A 20,308-nucleotide genomic window follows, 5' to 3' on the forward strand; every position below is an offset into this window, starting at 1 on the left:
GTATTACATTCACTCTGAAGAAACTTCCCAGAATGCTTTTCGATTCTTCATGCATGATTCTTCCCCTTTGTAAACAGCTTGAGAACCTATGTTCTTCAACCCCTGACCCTCCATATTCTCTTCCCTTATAATTAATCCAAAGCACTATGTCTGTTTCAATTTTTGGCCTTATAGCACTATTAAAAATATAAATACCCATGTGTACAAATATCATTCAAGACCTTAACAGTACAATCACAATTTACAGAAAGATTTCATGAAACTGTTCATATTCTTAATAAAATATTTCTTTGGAGCAAATCTCGGAGTAAACTTCTTATCAACCAGCATTTTCATCTACACAGGACTGGATTAGACATTATGTATTTTAACCACAATGCTGAAAAACCATTCTTGCTAATGTGTATCAGCTGTTCACCCAAACACCCATCTGCATTGTATTACCCAGATCATTTATGATTGAATTTTTAAAAGAAGCGTTCTAAGCAGAAACTTCCCAGGTGTTAATACACTTTGTTGTACTATATGACAATCTTCACAGTGAAAACTACCCTTTTAATAATCTATCAGTTTAATGCACCCCAAACTTTACAAATTAATACAACACCATCTAAATGCACCATAAATTTATATTTGTTAACTTTGATATTAGAACATTTGAACATTTCAAACTACATAAAAACATGACAAACAATATAAAATAGAAAGAAATTTGTTGACAACTCACATCGCTATTTTTTATACTGTAATTAAGCAACCAGATGGCTTACACAGCTCTTCAGAAAACACGTAGTGTTTCAGTGGAGTGTCACCAACAGAAATCAGCAGTCCCACACAATAATGTCTCCAATTTTATTATCTTTTCCACAGTACAAATTCTTCACAAACCATAAATCCTTTGCAGTTATTCAAAGTCTGTAAACAAGTGTCTGAATCCCCATGTCCCCCCACCTCAGTTTAAGCTTGTGAATGTTTTTAAGTCCTTCGACCAAGTTTTAACTCTTCCACTTGCATAAGGAATAAAGAGCCTTCTGTCTTTAAATTACTGATATTCTGATACAGCCTGCAACGCAGTCAATCACAGTGAAAGCCCTGGGAAAAACAAGACAACAAGATCTTTACAGCAGGACTTGAAACTTTATAATATTAAATGCATTTAAAGAAGCTTCCCATAATAAAAGCATGGGTTTTCATTTCCAGAAATCAAGTCAATTAGAAATCCTAGGTTCTACTTAAAAACCCATTTGATCTAAAAGTGAAAACAGACCCCTATCCACAGTCACTTTATAAACTTTATACAGTTTCACTTGCAGAGATTTTTTTTCCAGTCTGGAAAACAGTAGTGCAATTAGTTTTACTTCTTTTGAGTTATTTAGTCCAGGATGTAAATAGCTCTGTGGAAAGATAAGAAGATGCTCTGGTAAACAAGAAATTTGTGCAAGCCCATGCTGGCTTACTAGTCCATTAAAGCTTGTAAGTCCATAGTGGCTTTCAACAAAATGTTGTATATACATCACTAATAACAAAGCAGAAATAAATAGGCAGAAATTACTGTAAACTGTCTCTCTTAATAATTTTTCAGTAATAACTAGCTTGACAAATTGATTATATAGTCATTTAAATAAGCAGACAGTAGACAGCTGCCCTTAAGGACATTCCACTATGGCATCCAGTCTGGAAAGCCCCAATGGAGTTACATTCCTAAAATTAAAACAAAAAAAGGGGAACAGAGGGTGGGAGATAAAAGTTTAAAGATGCCACTTGAATAGAATTCCAGCGAGTCAGTCAGTTCACTTAGACTTCTTCTTAAAAAGGCTCTTAATTTTTGATGGCTTTTTGCTTTTCTCTCCGTTATGACAGAGGTCGTGCGGGATGCTGCCCACCCTGGCGGCGTTCAGGACCTCCTGCACTGCTTTACTGCGGCTGCCGCCGGAGGAGCAGGACGTGTGGCGTGCTGTGGGCACCGGGATGCCACTGGAGAGCTGGTTCATGCTGCAGGACTTCTCCAGGACGCCGTTGTACACTTTGTTTGTGGGACTGAAGATCATACTCTTCGTCTCTGTCAGACCCCCACAATCAGGAGAACCCCGAGAGAGGTCTGCGGTGATGGGTGAATCTCCTCTGGATGAATCCTCCAGGGAGAGCTCATCTTTTGATATCTTTCGAGGAGACAATGTTTGGTATATCTCAAGGCTTGAAGGAGGAGACTGTTTCCTTCCGATGGAAGAATTTAAGGAGTCACATTCTGAAGCTGTGTCTGGCACTTCCCTGGATAAGATGGAGACAAAGGTAAAATTTTAAGTCAATATGTTAAGAGCACCAGCAAACATTCTAACTAAAACAATCTTCAACACATCGTCTATCAAAATGTAAATGGAGGAAATTCTAAAAGGATCTGGGAGGGAAGGAAGGCAGGAGGGAGAGCTTGAAGAACAGGGACCGTGTCTTACTCATTTTTGTACATGACATGCCTGACACAAACACTGTTCATTGTATGAAAAAAATCAGTAAGGAATTTCAAAGTACAGTCAAGGCCAAAAAAACAGGCCAAAGAAATAAAGTGGGAGAAAAAAGTAGAGCTGAAGACAGAATAGAAATGCAAGAACACCTAAGATCATAATCTACCAGCAAGAAGTAGGACAGGATCTTGTCTCACTTATTTTGGCAGCTCAAGTTATTAGCAAGTGCATGGCACACAGCAACTAAACTCATATTTATAGACGGAATGGAGCTGAATGAGCTGTCACCTTGGATGACCTAGGATTACTATAATTATTCATGGTGCTAGGCGTGTTTATTACTTTTGATATACATACTATATCTATATATAATTATCTATATAATTATCTATAATGATGCTGTATTTTAGAGATATATTTGATTTTTTCACGTAGTCATTTTTATGTATCCACACATGTATGTGAAGATCGTCTTCATTACACTATAAGCTCTCAGAATGTACACAATCACTTGGGCAAATAAAAACTTAAAAAATGCTTTCATATAATATACCTACATGTACTGTACAATATTCAATTGCTTTTACAATCTGATAATGGCTAGTGCTAAGAGAGTGAGAGGCAGTTCAGATAGGAAAAAAATGACTAAAAAAATCTATCATTAGTAGAGACTTTTCTGCTAGGCTTCTTTTTGGAGTAAATGTCCATTAATTGAATAGTAAGTTCTGTCCAGAAGATACCAAGCCATGTAATAGGAAAACTAGAGACATTTACTGAAGAAGAGACAGGATACAAGAAACACTGTACATAGGACAAAGACACCTCAGTCCCTTTAAAGTAGGCACCTTGGGACCTCACACAGTTCTCCCAATCACCATCAGCTGTCGTATTTTCCTGAATCTCATCGATGGTCTGAAATCCCTTCCCTTTCAAAGGTGATGTTAGTTTTGGGAAAAGAGGTAAGTTGCAGGGTGCCAAATCTGGGCTGTAGGGGGGCTAAGTCACCTGGGTGATTTGATGGTCTGCTAAAAAACTGCATGAGACATGATGCATAAACAGGCATGCCGTTGTGATAAAGCTGCCAATCACCAGTTGCCCATAGCTGCGGCCTTCTGATTCATTCAAACATTTTCCAGGGAGGAATGTTCAAGCTTAATACAAAATGTGATGCAGATTCATTGCTCTATTTGCTCATTTTGAATGCAATGTCTGCACAGTACACATGCTCATTCAAGGACACCTACCACTGACCACTACAGTGAAGTCATCCTTGTTCACACATGTGCACTCCAGTCCACTCTCCTTGGCTGCCAGGTTACGCTGATGTTGCAAATCATTCTCATTATATTAACAATGGCTGGACTTTCCCCAGACAGACCTCATGTATATCATTGTTCCCTAAAACTGTTCTAGATTCCACATCCAGAAGCTAATTAGTTACTATTTTATTAATTTAACTTCTATTTTTGCTACGTGGTTTGGCTGCTCTGTGTGAAATTCTAAAGTAGGTTGAAAAATATTTCAAAAACTAGTCTGGAAGTTCTAAATAATGTGTGAAAAGAATACCAATTTACAGTAGGAAACCTGTCCGGTTCACTAATCAGCCACACAATCTTGGGCAAAGCACTTAATTTAACCAGTTAACTTTCCTGTAAAAGTTAAGAGAACTCTATTACTCTCTATTAATACTTCTAGTTCTAACATTCTAATTACGAAACAAATAATCTGAAGGGCTGCATCTTCTGCCTAACTACTCAGATCCAGAGAGTAGGGAGAGTGGACCCTAAAATCTCCCATGTTTTCTAGAACATATATTCTTTGGTATGTTGAATTTAACTCTGTGTACCATTTATGGTATTTTTCTATTTCCTTTTCCCCCACAGTGATGTGTGGCTGAACTCATGTAAGTTTAATGCATAAATAACAAGACAACTCAGGTGAGGTTTAAATGAGCATCTATGTGCATAATGCATAGGACACAAAACATCAGTAAAGAGTAAATTTTTATTATTATTATTATTATTATTTTGTAAGCTTCTGCTGCTTCAACATTTAGAAGACTGAAACAGAGAAGAGGAAAGGTTTTCTAACCACAAATTCTTCTCATATTTCTGAGCTAGCTATGAATTTGTGACATGAGACCTAAATATGAAATGAGACCTGAAAACTTCCATCAACTCAAAAAATTCTATTGGGAAGCAGAGCTCTGGAGTTTTCCCACTAATTTCCATAAGCCACACAAAATTAGTTTTGCCAGTAAAGCTATCTTGTCGGTGACTGTAGTTTATTGCAAAGGTTACATAAAATAGCTAATCATAAAGTACTAACCAAGCAAAACTGCCTGCCTCAAATTCTCCACTTGCAATGAGAATACAAAATGTGGACTACCATTTTAGAAATATGCTATAATTATGATCACTTGCTGATCATAAAAATTTACTTTCACTAGTATGGGAAAGAATTACGAATATAAAAAAAATTATTTGATGATGACATTGACTAAAGAATCACATGACATTGAGCTACACAGAAACATGGAAAGGTTCCAGCCCACTTCACGTAGCTGTGTTTCTCATACGAGGACAATGAGACTTTAGGGCTACACAGCTATTAAGTGGCAAAATCAGAAACTAACACCAGTTGTCCTGTCAGTACCACACTGTTTCAAAAAAGGGCAGTGGTTCAGAAAGATCCCATAGCAACAAGCCTCATGGAGGAGTGGGGTCCTTTGGCTGGGCTAGAATACCCTGCTACCATGCCCATTTTATAGGAAAAAAACAGCATGAATAGAAATTCCTCCTTCAAGTTCCCCACATTTTCTTAAACCTCTGGCATCTGATACTTCTTGTTTTTTACCAAGTACCAGCACATAACAATGAATCATTAACTGACAACAAACATTTTAAAAACTCAGCTGGTCATATTTAATGTTTCTTTGTGCTTAAATATATTTAAGCTCATGCTTTTATACAAAAGCATATTTTACATATAAAACTGTTCATGAGACAAGTTTATGTTTGGAGACTTGAGTCAACTGTGTGCTATGGCCTCTTCTAAAGCTGGATCTCAAAGTATCAACCTAAGTCTATAGTGAGCAGAATTCTAACATGGTCCCCAAACTCCCAGACCTGGTACACAGATACCCTCTCCCAGTCAGGTTTTCAAACACAAACCTAGAAGAGATTTTGCAGATGTAATTAAAGCCCCAAACCAGTCTACCTTAATAGAAAGAGATTACTATTCAGATGAGCCTTTTCAATTTGAGCCTAGAGATCAGATACAGAGGAAGTCGGAGATTCAAAACAAAGATTTGACAGAGGCAATTCTCTGTTGCTGACTCTGAAGATGGAAGTCACATGTAGCAAGGAACAGTGAATGGCATCTAAGAACTGAGAGCAGCCCCTGGCTGAAAACAAGCACGGGGACCTGGACCTCGGTGATATAGCCCCAAGGAACTGAATTCTTCCACAACCAAAAGAGGCCCAGAGGCTGCAGATAAGAAAGAGCAAAGCTCAATCAACACCTTGATTTTAGCCTTGTCAGACCCTGGGCAGAAAGCCCAGCCACACTGAGCTAGGACTCGGGCATACAGAGCTGGGTGCTAAAACTGGGTGTTGCACATCACTCCCACCCACCCACTCCCACCTCCAACACACCCCCGTCAACAGATGCTACAGTTCATGCACCGCCAATACCATTGCTTTTCAGCAGAGAAGTAAATGGCCTCCTCCTCCTCGTCACTCCGATAGAGAACAGGGCAACTGGACACTGAGAGGATGTCTGGATCAGGAGAAGTCAACGCGTGCTGTGTGAGCTGAGCATGGTGGACATGCCGAGCGTGTGGCGGGTGAGGAGTATGTGCAGCGAGCTGAGCACGCGGGGACTGCGGCGAGGCGGGCACAATGCTGCGACGAGAGCGACACAAGCTACTGCTTCTGCCCAATGATCCGGCAGGTTTAGCCATGGTCCCTGAAAACCAAACATAAAGAAACAGGACAGCTCATAAAATCCAATGCTCCTTTATATACATTATAAAGACACACAAGACCACTGATGTTACTAATATGTAACTATTCGATCTACCTTTACTGAAGTAAGCAACTGAACCTTTACCATCCTCCATCACCTTCACTGCTCCTCAGGAAAATTAAGAAGTAAAAAATAAAATATAACAAAAATTAAAGCATGTCTAAAAATAAACAGAAATGAACATAAACAAATGAAGCTTTAATACAAAATCTGACATTACTAACCAAGAAGATTTAAAAATCTACCCAAGATAACAAACCATTAATATTAAAAATCAATATATTTATAAGAAATCTGTATTTTGTTGCAAAATAAACTTTAACATTAAGAGAAAATTATCAGTAAAAAATAGGTTGGATTTATCAATGGATATTTCTTGAGATAGGGAAACTGGTTTTAATTTCAGGAAGTTTTAAATACAACAATACACAGTCTTACAGCTCCTTAGGCAGAGTGAGACCCAAACTTGTTTCTTGAACACTGGCCATTGTGGAACTAACCAGATGCCTTAGGTCATCTTCTTTCTGCTACTAGTCTAAGCCTCGACTCAAGCACACAAACTTCCCTTAATGCTATTATCTTCATTGAATGATCCTTCCACTTCCTTGCTTTAATTGAAGCATAGCTCTCCTAAGAACAACCTTCTCAAACTGAAGCTGTTCATGCCTGTACGTCTCATAAACTGCAGCGTCGAAACGTCAGGCTAGTGGCCTTCTCACTACCCTTCACTGTCTGTAAACCCTCACTCCTACACTCTTGTATGAAACGCACCCCTTCTGAAGCTAACTGTGGTAAGCTTTGTGAATATTCCATCTGCACTTCACTAGTCACTTCCTGGTCATGCCCTTACCAGGTCATGCCCTTTCATCAATTGGAGCAATCCCATTTGTAACACATAACCGCCACCTTAACTAATTATAGTTTTCATCTCTTCTCACCAGACATTTACTTTTATTCTACTCCACCACCCATTCTTATGCCTTGTCTCATCATTTAAAATTGCTCCATTTTTGAAATTGTAAATCAAGACATTAAACAGATTCTGACCACACTGCTACCTCTACAGGTCACATACTATGTTCCTTCCATTTATCTGTCCCATTCTCTATCCCAAGCACAAGGACCTTACTCTGTTGGCTATTGCTTCTGTTGCATTTATTTTCATCTTCTCCTGTTTTGTTTCCCATAAGCATTTAAAAATCAATGGTAAAAAAAACCCCTAAAACAAAAGATATATAAAAGCAACCAAAAACCTCCTCCACCCTCAGATGACTTTTTAAGTGGACATATATCTCTCCCCTTTTATGAAATAGAATTACCTATTTTCTCTACTAAAAAAAAATCTTTTAAATTATCTAAAAAAAAGATTTACATTTTCTACTACTTCATCTTCACTCATTCCTCAAGAAAATTATAAAGTGTTTAGGTACAACTTCACTGCAACTATTCTCAACAAAGTCACAACGTACGTGTTTAATTCTATGAATAACTCAATCTTTCTTTGATCAACACACTTGACATTATTATTTTTATTGTTTATTCTATTACAGGTGTCCTAATTTTTTCCCCTTTGCCCCCCTCCACCCAGCATACCCCTCTAGCCCACAGTCAATCCCCTTCTGTTGTCCATGTCCATGAGTCACTCATACATGTTCTTTGACAAATCCCTCCCCTTCCTTCCACCATTCCCCACTCCCTCCTCCTCTCCTATAGCTATCACACTATTCCATATTTCCATGTCTCTGGTACTATTTTCCTCCTTAGTTTATTTTGTTCATTAGATTCCAGTTTTAAGTGAGGTCATATGGTATTTGTCTTTCACTGAATGGCTTGTTCCAATCTGAATAACAGTCTCCAGTTCCATCTATGCTTTTGCAAAAGGTAGGAGTTCCTTCTATCTCTCTCCTGTGTAGTATTTCATTGTGTAAATGTACCACACCTTTTTCATCCACTCATCTACTGATGGATAACTGGGCTGTTTCCAGCATTCAGCTATTGTAAATAGCACTGCTATGAACATAAGGTGCATAAGTTCTTTTGAATTGGTGTTTCAAGATTCTTAGGGTATATTCCCAGCAGTGGAATCTCTGGGTCATAAGGAAGTTCCATCTTTAAATTTTCTGAAGAGATTTCATACTGTTTTCCACAGTGGCTGCACCAGTCTATACTGCCATTGACGTTGATGATTACTTTGTCCTTTCCTTGACTTCTCTAACCGCACTCTCACTTTTTCCTTTACCTGTCCCTTAACTGCTGGACTTCTTCAAAGTTCTGCCTTGTTCTATGCTTGTTTCACTTATTCTTTTTGAGAAATGTAATCCAATAAAGAATATAACATAAAAATGAGAATCAGGAAATAGGTCAGGAAATCAGGAGAAGGCAACAGTTAAAGTGGTTCTTAAAGGAAAATTCATAGCCATAAAATCATACATAAAGGAAAAAAGGAGAATTAAAAATTCATAAATATTAAAACAAACAAAAAAAGTTCTAGTAAAGAAAATAAAAGACCAGAAATAAATAAAGAATATTAAAAAATCCAATAGCTAGTTCTTTGAGGAATGAAATAGTGAAATAAAATAGACAAATTATGCTGAATTAACCAAGGAAAGGCAAATGAAAAGAAGACTTAAAGATATAAGTAAGATTTTTAAAATCATATAAACATAATATTTTTAAAGAATTTATTTATTTTTAGAAAAAGGGGAAGGGAAGGAGAGAGAGGGAGAGAAACATCAGTGTGTGGTTGCCTCTTATGTGCCCCCTCACTGGGGACCTGGCCTGCAACCCATGTATGTGCCCTGACTGGGAATTGAACCAGTGACCCTTTGGTTTGTAGGCCAGCACTCAATCCAATGAGCCACACCAGCCAGTGGTATAAACACATAACTTCAACAAAACTGGACATTCACCCATTATAAGAAGCTAAATCAATAGTTAAAAATCTGTTCCCTTCTTCCCTGCCAAAAAATACATGACACATACACCCCAAGTTCAATTTACGGGCAATTTCTTCAAAATCCTCAGAGAACTAATAATCCATATCTCACACTATATCAGAGTATAGAATAAAAAATTCAAAACAGCCCTGGCTGGCATAGCTCAGTGGATTAAGCATGGGCTATGAATCAAAGGGTCACTGGTTCGATTCCCAGTCAGGGCACATGCCTGGGTTGCAGGCCAGGTCCCCAGTAAGGGGGCACATAAGAGGCAACCACGCACTGATGTTTCTCTCCCTCTCTCCTTCCCTTCCCCTCTCTCTAAATATAAATAAATAAAATATTTTTTAAAATGAAAACATTTATTGGGTATTATTACAGTCTGTTTAAGTATTTTACAGATATTATTTGAATTAAATTATGAAAGAACTACACAAGGGGAGCTATATTTTACAGAGACTCAGAGAGAGTGCCTCCCCAAAAGTTATACAAATAAAAAATAATGACTGTTTCACAGGACACTCAGAGCAAAATACCTGACGGTATTAACCTATAAGGGGGGGAGGGCAATACATGTAAATGGTAGACTAAGAATTCAGAGTAAGGGTTCAGATCTAAGCATCTTGTTCCAGACTGCACATCCTTAACCACTGCATTACACAGCCTCTACCTAAGAGTAGGAAGGAATGGAAAAATAGGAGTACTCTTTGACTTACTCTGTGATGCTAGTTATAAACTCGGTACCAAAATAAAGTTTGTGGGAAAGGAAAACTATTGGCTAACCTAATGTATGATTAAAGATGCAAAAAGCCTAAATAAAATAATATAGCAAACCAAATCCAATTTATTATAAAAACAGTACATTGTGGTAAAAATAGCTGCACTGGCATTTAAAAGTATTACAAATTTTTGCCACAATGTACTGTTTTTATAATAAATTGGATTTGGTTTGCTATATTATTTTATTAAGGGTTTTTACATCTTTATTTTTTTAAGACTTTATTTATTTATCTTTAGAGGGGAAGGGAAAGAGAGAAGGAGAGAAATATCAATGTACTGTTGCCTCTCATGGGTCCCCCACTGGGAACTGGCCTGCAACCCAGACATGTGCCCTGACTGGGAATGGAACTGCGATCCTTTGGTTCGCAGGCCCATGTTCAATCCACTGAGCTACACCAGCCAGGGCAGGTTTTTACATCTTTAAGTAAACAGGTTAAAATTGAACAGAAAAAAGAAAAAATAAAGTAAGTGCTAACTTCAAATAATGCAGAAAAAGAAGTTGGTAAAATTTAACATCCAATGATTTAAAAGAAAAATCACTCAGCAAAATAGGGATTAAAATTAATTTTTTTCACTTAAAAGCAATTTACCAAAAATGTAAAGCAAAAAAAAAAAAAATCATACTTCATGATGAAATACTGCAAGTCTTCTCTTTAAAGTCAAACTGGTAATAACTACTGCCTGCAATCACCACTTGCATTCAGCCGTTTACTGGAGGCCCTTAGATGGAACTTATAATAATAAGGGTGGAAAGCCATAAGGCCTGGCTGGTGGTGCAGGGGGAGGAGGGGCATTGTTACTGTTTACACAAAAAAATCCAAAACGCTCTCATAAGAGAATTCGGTGTTTGTGAATATAAGATCAGCACACCCAAATCAACAGCATTTCCTTATACATCAACTATAAACTATAAATACCTAGAAATTATTCTTTTAAAAAAGATATGTAAGAACAATAACTGAGAAAATTATCAACTTTACTTAAAGATATAAAAGTAGGTTTCAAATGGTATTTACAAATAACATCTATCCCCTGATCAATAATTTCAAAGAAATTCCAGTAAAAGCTCAACAGAATTTTCATAGAATTTCATAAGCTGATCATAAAATGGCCAAGGGTAGCAATTCTGAATTTGAGTAATAAATGAAGCTTTTTTCCTACCAAACCTCAATACTTACTATGAAGCTATAAATAGCAACTAAAACAGAATGAGACCAATTATAGAAAATAAAGAGCCTGGAAGCATTTCTGTGTATATCTATGGAGAGAAGTGGTAAGAATGAGTCTGGACAACTCTTTCTCAAGACATCAATATATGTAGAGTCCTGCCTCACAATATAAACAAAACTAACTTCCAGGTGAATTAAAAGATTAAGAGATGAAAGCAAACTTAAATTTTTAAGACAGCAAATGACAATCATCATCTTCTGAAAAAGACATAAAAAGTACAAATCATATTCATAAATTTGTCATTAAGGTTTTTTTAATTCATATGATTAAAAAAGAAAATATAAATAACAGCACAGTAAAAGAAAAGCCAAAGCCAACAAGAAGATACCTTTAACCCAGAGAATAATCAGGAAACATTTTTAAAAACTCTTCCAGATCAGTATGAAACCTTGGAGGGAATTCTAAAGCAGGTACAAGCAACTCTGGAAGAAATCTGAACAAATGCCAATAAATTATATGGTATTCAATCACAGTCATCATCAGGGACATAAAAAATTTTAATAACAGTAAGGTACCTGATAACACCCATTCCAGTTACAAAACAAATCAGAGCAGTCCAAGTACTGTTAAGGATATAAGAAGACAGGCACTCACATGGTGGCTATGTAAAGGGACAGAACCACTCTGAGAGCAACTTGGCAATGACTAGTATAGGGTACCCTCCCAACAAATCCATTTCTAGATGTCCACCCAGAGAAACTCTCAAAGCTATGCTCATGGAGATAAAGATAAAGATGTTCATTATAGCATTATTTTATAAGGACAAAGAAGTAGAAAGAACCTATCTTAGTAGAAAAAGGGATAAACTATGGTTTATTATTATAATAAATACACTGTGGTTAACTCATATTAAATAATTACTGTGAATTTAAATTATATATAATAAACATGGAGAATTTCTAAAACATAGTTTTGAGCAAAAGCGAGTTGCAAAACAATAACATCTATGTAAACTTTTAAATAAATAACAATTATATTAACTGCTTATGGATATATCTGCATGTAATAAAAGTACAATAGGCTTTAGAATGATAAACAAATTTTGAAGAATGGGAAAGGGAGGTAATCTGGTTCAACTGTAGCTATAGTGGTTTATTTCAATAAAAAGAGATGAACAACTTCCGGCCAAGTTGGAGGCATAGGTGCCTCCTCATACAACCAAAAGCAAGAATAACAATTTAATTTAAAAACAAAGAACCACCAGAACTGACAGAAAGTCAAACTGTATGCAAGTCCAACAACCAAAAAGTTAGAGAAGAAACATCCATCCAGACCGGTAGGAGGGACGGAGACGGGTTGCTGGGCGGAGACGGGTCGTGGCAAAACGGCGGTGGAGGACCGGGGCGGGCAAGGCAGCAGCTGGTGGACCCAGTGAAGCGGTGGACTGTAGAGCAGGGCGAGCAAGGTTGCAGATGGCCGGCAAGGCAGTGGCTGGTGGTCGGGCAAGGTGGCGGCTGGTGGAGCGGGCGGTCCCACATTCACGAGCAGATAAACCAGGAGGAACACCTGGGGAGCGAGACAGACCTAGCAACCCGGGGTCCCAGCACAGAAAATAAAAGCCTCGAACACCTGATAGAAAATACCTGTAGGGATTGAGGTGCCAGGAGAGACTCCCAGCCTCACAGGAGAGTTTGATGGAGAGACCCACAGGGTCCTAGAACATACACAAGCCCACCCACCTGGGAATCAGCCCCAGAAGGGCCCACTTTGCTTCTGGGAAGCTGGGGAAGTGACTGAAATCCCGCAGAGAGCAGAACAAGAACCATTGTTCCCTCTCAGACCCCACCCCCACAGACAGTGCCACAAAGCAGTGACTGGGATGCCCCACCCTGGTAAGTACCTGAGGCTCCTCCCCTTATACTTTATACCTTGAGGCAGGTGCCTCAAGACAAAAAAAAAAAAAAAAAAAAAAGCCCAAACGAAAGAAAAGATCAAAGCTCCAGAAAAAATAGGAGTTTTTCTATTTTTTGACAAAGAGATAGCCAACCTATCAGATACAGAGTTCAAAACACTGGCAATCAGGATGCTCACAGGATTGATTGAATTTGGTCACAAATTAGATAAAAAAAATGAAGGCAACACTAAGTGAAATAAACGAAAATGCACAGGGAACCAATAGTGATGGGAAGGAAACTGGGACTCTAATCAATGGTGTGGACCAGAAGGAAGGAAGAAACGTTCAACCAGAAAAGAATGAAGAAACAAGAATTTGAAAAAATGAGGAGAGGCTTAGGAACCTCCAGGATATCTTTAAATGTTCCAACATCTGAATTACAGGGATGCCAGAAGGAGAAGAGGAAGAGCAATGAATTGAAAACTTATTTGAAAAAATAATGAAGGAGAACTTCCTCAATCTGGCAAAGGAAATAGACTTTCAGAAAGTCTAGGAAGCTCAGAGAGTCCCAAAGTAGTTGGACCCAGGGAGGAACACACCAAGGTACATCATAATTATATTACCCAATATTAAAAATAAGGAGAGAATCTTAGAAGCAGCAAGAGAAAAGAAGACAGTTACCTACAAAGGACTTCCCATAAGATTGTCAGCTGATTTCTCAAAAGAGACCTTATAGACAAGAAGGGGCTGGAAAGAAATATTCCAAGTCATGAAAGGCAAGAACCTACATTCAAGATTACTCTATCCAGCAAAGCTTTCATTTAAAATGAAAGAAGGGCAGATAAAGTGCTTCTCAAATAAGGTCAAGTTCAAGGAGTTCATCATCACCAAGCCCTTAATATATGAAATGTTAAAGGGACTTATTTAAGAAAAAGAAGATAAAAAATATGAACAGTAAAATGACAGGAAACTCACACTTATTAACAACCACAAAGCAAACTAAGCAAACAACTAGAACAGGAGCAGAACCACAGAAATGGAGATCACATGGAAGGTTATCAACAGGGCAATGAAAGGAGGAGAGAGGAGGAAAAAGTAGAGAATAAGTAGCATAAATGGTAGGTAAAAAATAGGGGGAGGTGAGGAATAGCACAGAAAATGGAGAAGCCAAAGAACTTGTACGTATGACCCATGGACATGAACTAAAGTGGAGGAATGTGGGTGGGAACGGGTGTGGAGGGCAGAAAGGAATAAAGTGGGGAAAATGGGACAACTGTAATAGCATAATCAATAAAATATATTTTTTAAAAAGAGAGAGAGATGAACAAAGCAAAATGTTAAAATCTGTCTTTGCCCTGGCCAAGTGGCTCAGTTGGCTGGAGCATCTTCCCGCACTCCAAAAGGTTTCTGGTTCGTCCTGGGTCAGGGTGCATATGGGAGGCAACCAATGGATGTTTCTCTTATCGATGTTTGTCTGTCTTTCTCTCTCTCAAATCAATCAGTCAATCAATAAGTAAAATAATATAAGTAAAATAAACCCCCTTTTGAAAAAAAGAAAAAGTCTACTTTGTTGTAGGTGAGCATATTATTTTTAGGAATATCTAAAAGGCTTTGGAATAAAAAATTTTCAGTAAATTGTTACTACATTCCTACTGTAAATTTTTAGCAGTACCGTAAAAGTATCAATAGAAAAACAAACTATCATCTGCTCTCCTACAAACACAGGGCTAACCTTTGATTGTATCTTCTGTCTTTTTCCACTTCAAATAATTAAACACACAATATTATGCTATGTGTACATAGTTTTACAATCTTACTGTGCTCTTAACATACCACAGGTACGGTTCCTTGTCATTATTTCACACTTACACAATTTACACACCCATGGTACAAATTTAAAACTGCTCAGGAGAGTATATAATGAAGAGCCTTCATCCTACTTTAGATCCTCTCCCTACTGCTGAGAACTCTGATTTATCAGGCGCAGGGATCACACCTTTACAGCTCAGCGCATGGAGCACCACTGTTGTGCCACTGGGTGGAGGCAGAGCTCTCAAAGTATAATCTTTGGCATGAGTTATTTTTCCAAGATAATAAATTTGATCACAGCATTTCTAAAACAACGTATTAAATTTAAAGTCAACTCTTGTACTTTTTAGTATTTGAAAGGTCAAATTTCTGTATCACAATTACTTAAGATAATTATTCACATTTAATGTACATATATAAAATGGCCTGTAAAAAGTACTTGAAAAAACAAAAAGCAAAGAAAAAAACCTGGTTAATTTAGGGAATACATGTTCATGTACACTTCTGATATTGCATAATTATGTATTCTAAGGAGAACCTGCAACTTTAAAAAGCTGTAGTTTTCAAATAACATTATATACCTATGAATCAGTGTTGCATTTGGCAAGCTTACGGTAATTCAAATAAACACAATATTCAAACAGCAGAGCTGGTTCAGACCTAAATAAAAAAAAACTACCTTACATATAAACATCACTATCTTGTAGCATAGGGCCAGTTCACTGAATGAGACCACACACACCCAGTATTCATTGCATTTACCATCTTTCCTCTCCTCCTCCCTTTTGTAAGAGTTTAGGGCCTCCCCACCCTGCCTGCATTATCTGCCTGTCATTAAACCACAGAAATGAACATAAGCACAAAGTCACTGACTATTCGTTTGAAAATCTAGAGCTTTCTTTCATAAAATTGTTTTAAAAAGTAGAACTTCTTCTAAATCATAACTTCAGAAAAGGTATAACAATTGAATAGAAAAACTCGAACTGGAAAATGCTCAAAAATCATGCTTTGTCTCAAAGGCTAAAATTTCCATGTAAATTTTCAATCAATTAATGATTAACTTCTGCTCTCCATTCTTTGGACTCCTGTTCTATCTACACTGTTTCAAAAAGGTCAGAAATATTGGGAAACACATCAGGCAGGCTAAAATAATAATCATTTTAAAAGAATTTTTTAATGATTTCTAATACATAAAATGCACCATTTCAAATTCAAAAATCTCTGACTTTGCAAAAAGTCCAAATATGTATTAATAAATTCTAACATTAATAAAATCTAAAATATTTAAACTTCGCTTTCCTACCAAAATGTACTCTTTACCATGTAAAAAACCTCAGACTAAAGCATAACAAAGGAATTATACACATTAGAACTGCTTTTGGGGGGGCTCCACTTCCTAACAACAAAAAGATACGTAGGATTTTCTACACATAAACGCAGTTTAAGTTTGTACAAAGTCAAAGTGATTCAGTGCTTATGAGTTAATATTCTTTTGATAGAAGGATAGAATCAGAAAAGCAAAACAAAATACTAAAAAACTTTCCTATTGTGAAAATCAACTCAATTTTAACGTAAACCACAGACTGGCTCAAAGTCACACAACACAACTGGTGAGTGGCAAAGCTAGGACTGGACTCAGGTTTCCAAGATCCTCCCCTTAGTTTTACTTTCTACTGTAGATTAAGCTGTTATTTGAAAGAATGTTTCCCCTCAAAGCTCAACACTTCATTCATACAAATGATTTTTTTAGTACGTATGATGTATTTCACACATACACCCCTTGTATACTGTTATCAAACAGTAAATACAAATTAACAACAAAAGGAGAAAATAAAGAATGAGCAAAATTTTTATCACAGACTTCAAAGTAAATGCTCCATAAATGACATGACATAAAGTTACTTTAAAAACTGTACCAACTCTCTTTTTGGAACTCATTACTTACCAGAAAACTGTGACACTATTGGGGGTGTATCTTCATCTAAGTCATCGACTCCCCCAGCAATCGGATAGGGTGGAATAGAGACTCTGGGCATCACAACCCAGCTGTGATCGGAATAAAGGGAAGAGGTCAGGCTGGGCAGTCCCGAGTTATGGGCTATTTGAAAGCCACAGATCTTCTCAATCTGTTGCCAGCGAAAAAGTCGTTCTCGTAAACAAGTTGTCAACTCAGAAAGAGCTTTCCTGAAAAAGTCAATATAGAAATTGTTATTTGAAACAGTCTTTAATATGGCACTGAAAAAGGCAACTACGTGAACAGACCATGACAATTAGTTAATTTCAAGAAGAAATTACACACTCTCAGAATTAGTATAAATTGTGTGATTATATATACATGATCAAATGACAAATGAAAACACAAGTGGTCTACAAATGTCCTACTTCAACACAGCGAAAGTAAGCAAAGAGCTGGAACAGTGTCTTACTTGGCCTCCAGAATTTTGTGGTCCACCTCATCCAAGGAGGAGCTGTGTGCAACGTGCAGCGTCCCAAAGACTGTGCTTCTCTTCTTTTTAATTTTCTCTGCCTAGAAACCAAAGGAGAGAAAAGTAAGGGTAGTTTGGGGAAAGAAAACGCACATGCTAATAAAGTTTATTTTGTTTTGAATACATTAATAACTAAAAAATCAGCCCCGGCTGGTGTAGCTCAGTGGATTGAGCGAAGGCCTGCAAACCAAAGGATCACAGTTCGATTCCTAGTCAGGGCACATGCCTGGGTTGCAGGGCAGTTCCCAGCAGGGGATACACAAGAGGCAACCACACATTGATGTTTCTCTCCCTCTCTTTCCCTTCCTCTCTAAAGATAAGTAAAATCTTTTAAAAATCAGTAAAAAATTATTACCCAATACATAGCCCTATTTTCCAAAAATGAAAAGAAAATAGATGAAAAAAAAAATGCTTTCCCAACCCAAACAATATGATTTGAAACTTTGTTCCAGAAAAATTTTCTCTTATTTCTGTGGCTCAGAAAGGCCTGAATTTTCTATTAAAACTAACCGAATAACATTATATCTTACTGCAATAGAGGTGTTAGTGAGTGAACTAAAAGCTTTTTTTTTTTTGCTACAAATCAGATTAAGACTTAATCTTATTTCACACAATTTAATAAAGTTGGACATTAATTTCTAAACTACTAACCTAAATCAGATATGAAGCAGCAACCCAGAGGAGAAAAGCTCTGTATAAAATGTTTATTATAATGATAACAGAGATTATTTTTAAATGACAGGTCATTCCGAAAGGTATACACCTCTCTAAGTAATTTTACTTTACAACCTATGATCATGAGGATCAATTCATGTAGTAAGTTCTAGCTCAAGAAAAGAAACTGCAATAATAAAAATTTATTCATACCCTTGTATTCCAACTAGTTAACCCTTCTAGAAATTTAATAAGTTTTGAAATAGAGTACCTCATCCTTAGCAATAGCTAACTGCATTTCAGCATTTTGTCTTTTAATATTGTAGTACTGTACTTCTACTTCATGTGTTAACTGAAGCCATTTTTGAAGTGCATCTGGAACAGACCAGCTGCTTCTGAATTCAAATTCTTTTTCAGCCTTTTTTAAAGCCATTCGAACCTGGGTGGGAGGGAGAAAGCGGTGGGAGGAGGGGGGAAGAAGAGAAAGAAATTTATTTTTTAAAGATATTTAAATTAAAATTTTTAGAAGAATTTCAGATATTTTAGTACCCAAAATAAGACAAAGATTCGTTTTAATTACGCTCTTTGTAAACATTTTTTAAGTCACAAAGTCTAAAACAATATATTTCTGACATTAAAACTAAAGCTGAAGTTTTAAGTGCATCTAAAATCCAATAAGCGGAGTTGTAAAGCCAGAGGAGAGAAGGGACTTACATGTATCTCAAGCTGCAATATTTAGTTTCTATATTTTAGTATAACCAGACTCACTAAGAGAGAAGAAATCCAGGGCATATAAAACTAAAACTGATCATACTCCTCTCATAATACATTATTTGTTTATGAAGTAGGATATAAGTATGCAAAATAGGGTGATTATCTGTTCTAGTACCCTTTCTAATGTTCCCAGAAAGCTCTACTGTAGCTCCTTAACTACAAACTCACTTTTGCCACTTTTATTTACTTCACTGCTTCTAATATACCAGAAAATAAAGTGCCAATTTTGGGAAAACAGATTCTGAGTGACAGTCTGTTTGACTTTTCCATGAGAGATTCTGCAGAGCCTTCAGTGTCCTTCTTGCAGCTGCCCTGGAGGGGTGTCAGTGCTTAGAGTGTGAGGTGGTGTTAAAAGCTAAGGAAAATACTCTTAAGGAAAGCGTCACTAAGAAAAAAGGACAAAGCAGGAAGAGACAACCCATTCTAGAAATAATTCACTTAAACTAGGGAGAGTTCAAGCTAAAGATATGTAAAGATACACAATGGGATCTATGGAATTATGTACACACACGCTCAGACCTTCAGACAGAATGAGTGAGTGATGGAGGGTCCTGCTTCCTCTAGAACACCATGACTGCAAATTAATTTTCCTCAAGTCAACTAAGGTGATGAAAAATCTGCTCCTTCCTAAACTAACGTGTAGAAGAAAGTTTGATCTGAAAACCCAGCTCATACAAATAAGCTGTTGTGATGTGCCAGATTAAACTAAGAGTACTATACACAAACTTTTGATACAGCAATGGAAGGGCTGTCAGATCCTGTTAAGAAAAATTGTATGTAGAAAAGTATTTTTTTAAGTTCAAAGTTTTTTAAAAAGTTCACAATGGACACTAATTAAACAATTCAAAAAACAGACATTAAAAGCAAAGATAAGATAACTACTCACTGAAAACAAACCCTAAGCAACATTTGCCCGACACAGTTCACGGTGCAATGCACTTGGGACAATACTGTATTTAATAAGAAGTCTGGCTAAGCTGTGTGGCGTCCTTGCTAATCTCCCAGGAAGAGAGAATCTGAGCTCAGGTCCCGTGACATGCAGGTCCACATAACACCACAAAGTGCAGGGCTGCAGGCCCTTCTTCTTACAAGATTTTAAAGCTACGATTTCTATAGAATTTTCATTGCCAAGGAAGTATACAGAGAATCTGAACAAATTTCACTCAAGTTTTTCTCTTTTGATCATTAAGACATTTTTTAATGTTATATCTACAAATTTTTACCCCTAAAAGAACTCAATAAACACATTTAAAACAAAACTGATACACTTCTAGCATAAACTGAGGCTTTACAGTGTTTTGATTGACTGTCAAATAA

The 20,308-nt window shown here is 37.0% G+C and overlaps 1 protein-coding gene across 2 annotated transcripts in view; it reads right to left on the bottom strand.

Moving 5' to 3' along the window:
- Window positions 1-838: 838 nt before the first annotated feature.
- The window catches only part of STIM2 (stromal interaction molecule 2), a 135,084-nt gene continuing 115,614 nt past the window's right edge, over window positions 839-20,308 (bottom strand). The window contains exons 8-12 of one of the 2 annotated variants that reach the window (XM_037156730.2): window positions 18,489-18,656; window positions 17,504-17,604; window positions 17,023-17,261; window positions 6,155-6,428; window positions 839-2,268 (exon numbers count right to left, since the gene is read on the bottom strand). In XM_037156730.2, the coding sequence (XP_037012625.2) occupies window positions 1,791-2,268; window positions 6,155-6,428; window positions 17,023-17,261; window positions 17,504-17,604; window positions 18,489-18,656 (1,260 nt within the window). In that variant the 3' untranslated portion in view covers window positions 839-1,790. Of the gene's footprint in view, window positions 2,269-6,154; window positions 6,429-11,728; window positions 12,941-17,022; window positions 17,262-17,503; window positions 17,605-18,488; window positions 18,657-20,308 lie in introns of those variants that run through there. The other variant, XM_037156731.2, reaches the window with a different exon arrangement.

This window comes from Artibeus jamaicensis, unplaced genomic scaffold (assembly GCF_021234435.1).
Source record: "Artibeus jamaicensis isolate MK-2021 breed Jamaican fruit bat unplaced genomic scaffold, CSHL_Jam_final contig_76, whole genome shotgun sequence".
NCBI lineage: Eukaryota > Metazoa > Chordata > Mammalia > Chiroptera > Phyllostomidae > Artibeus > Artibeus jamaicensis.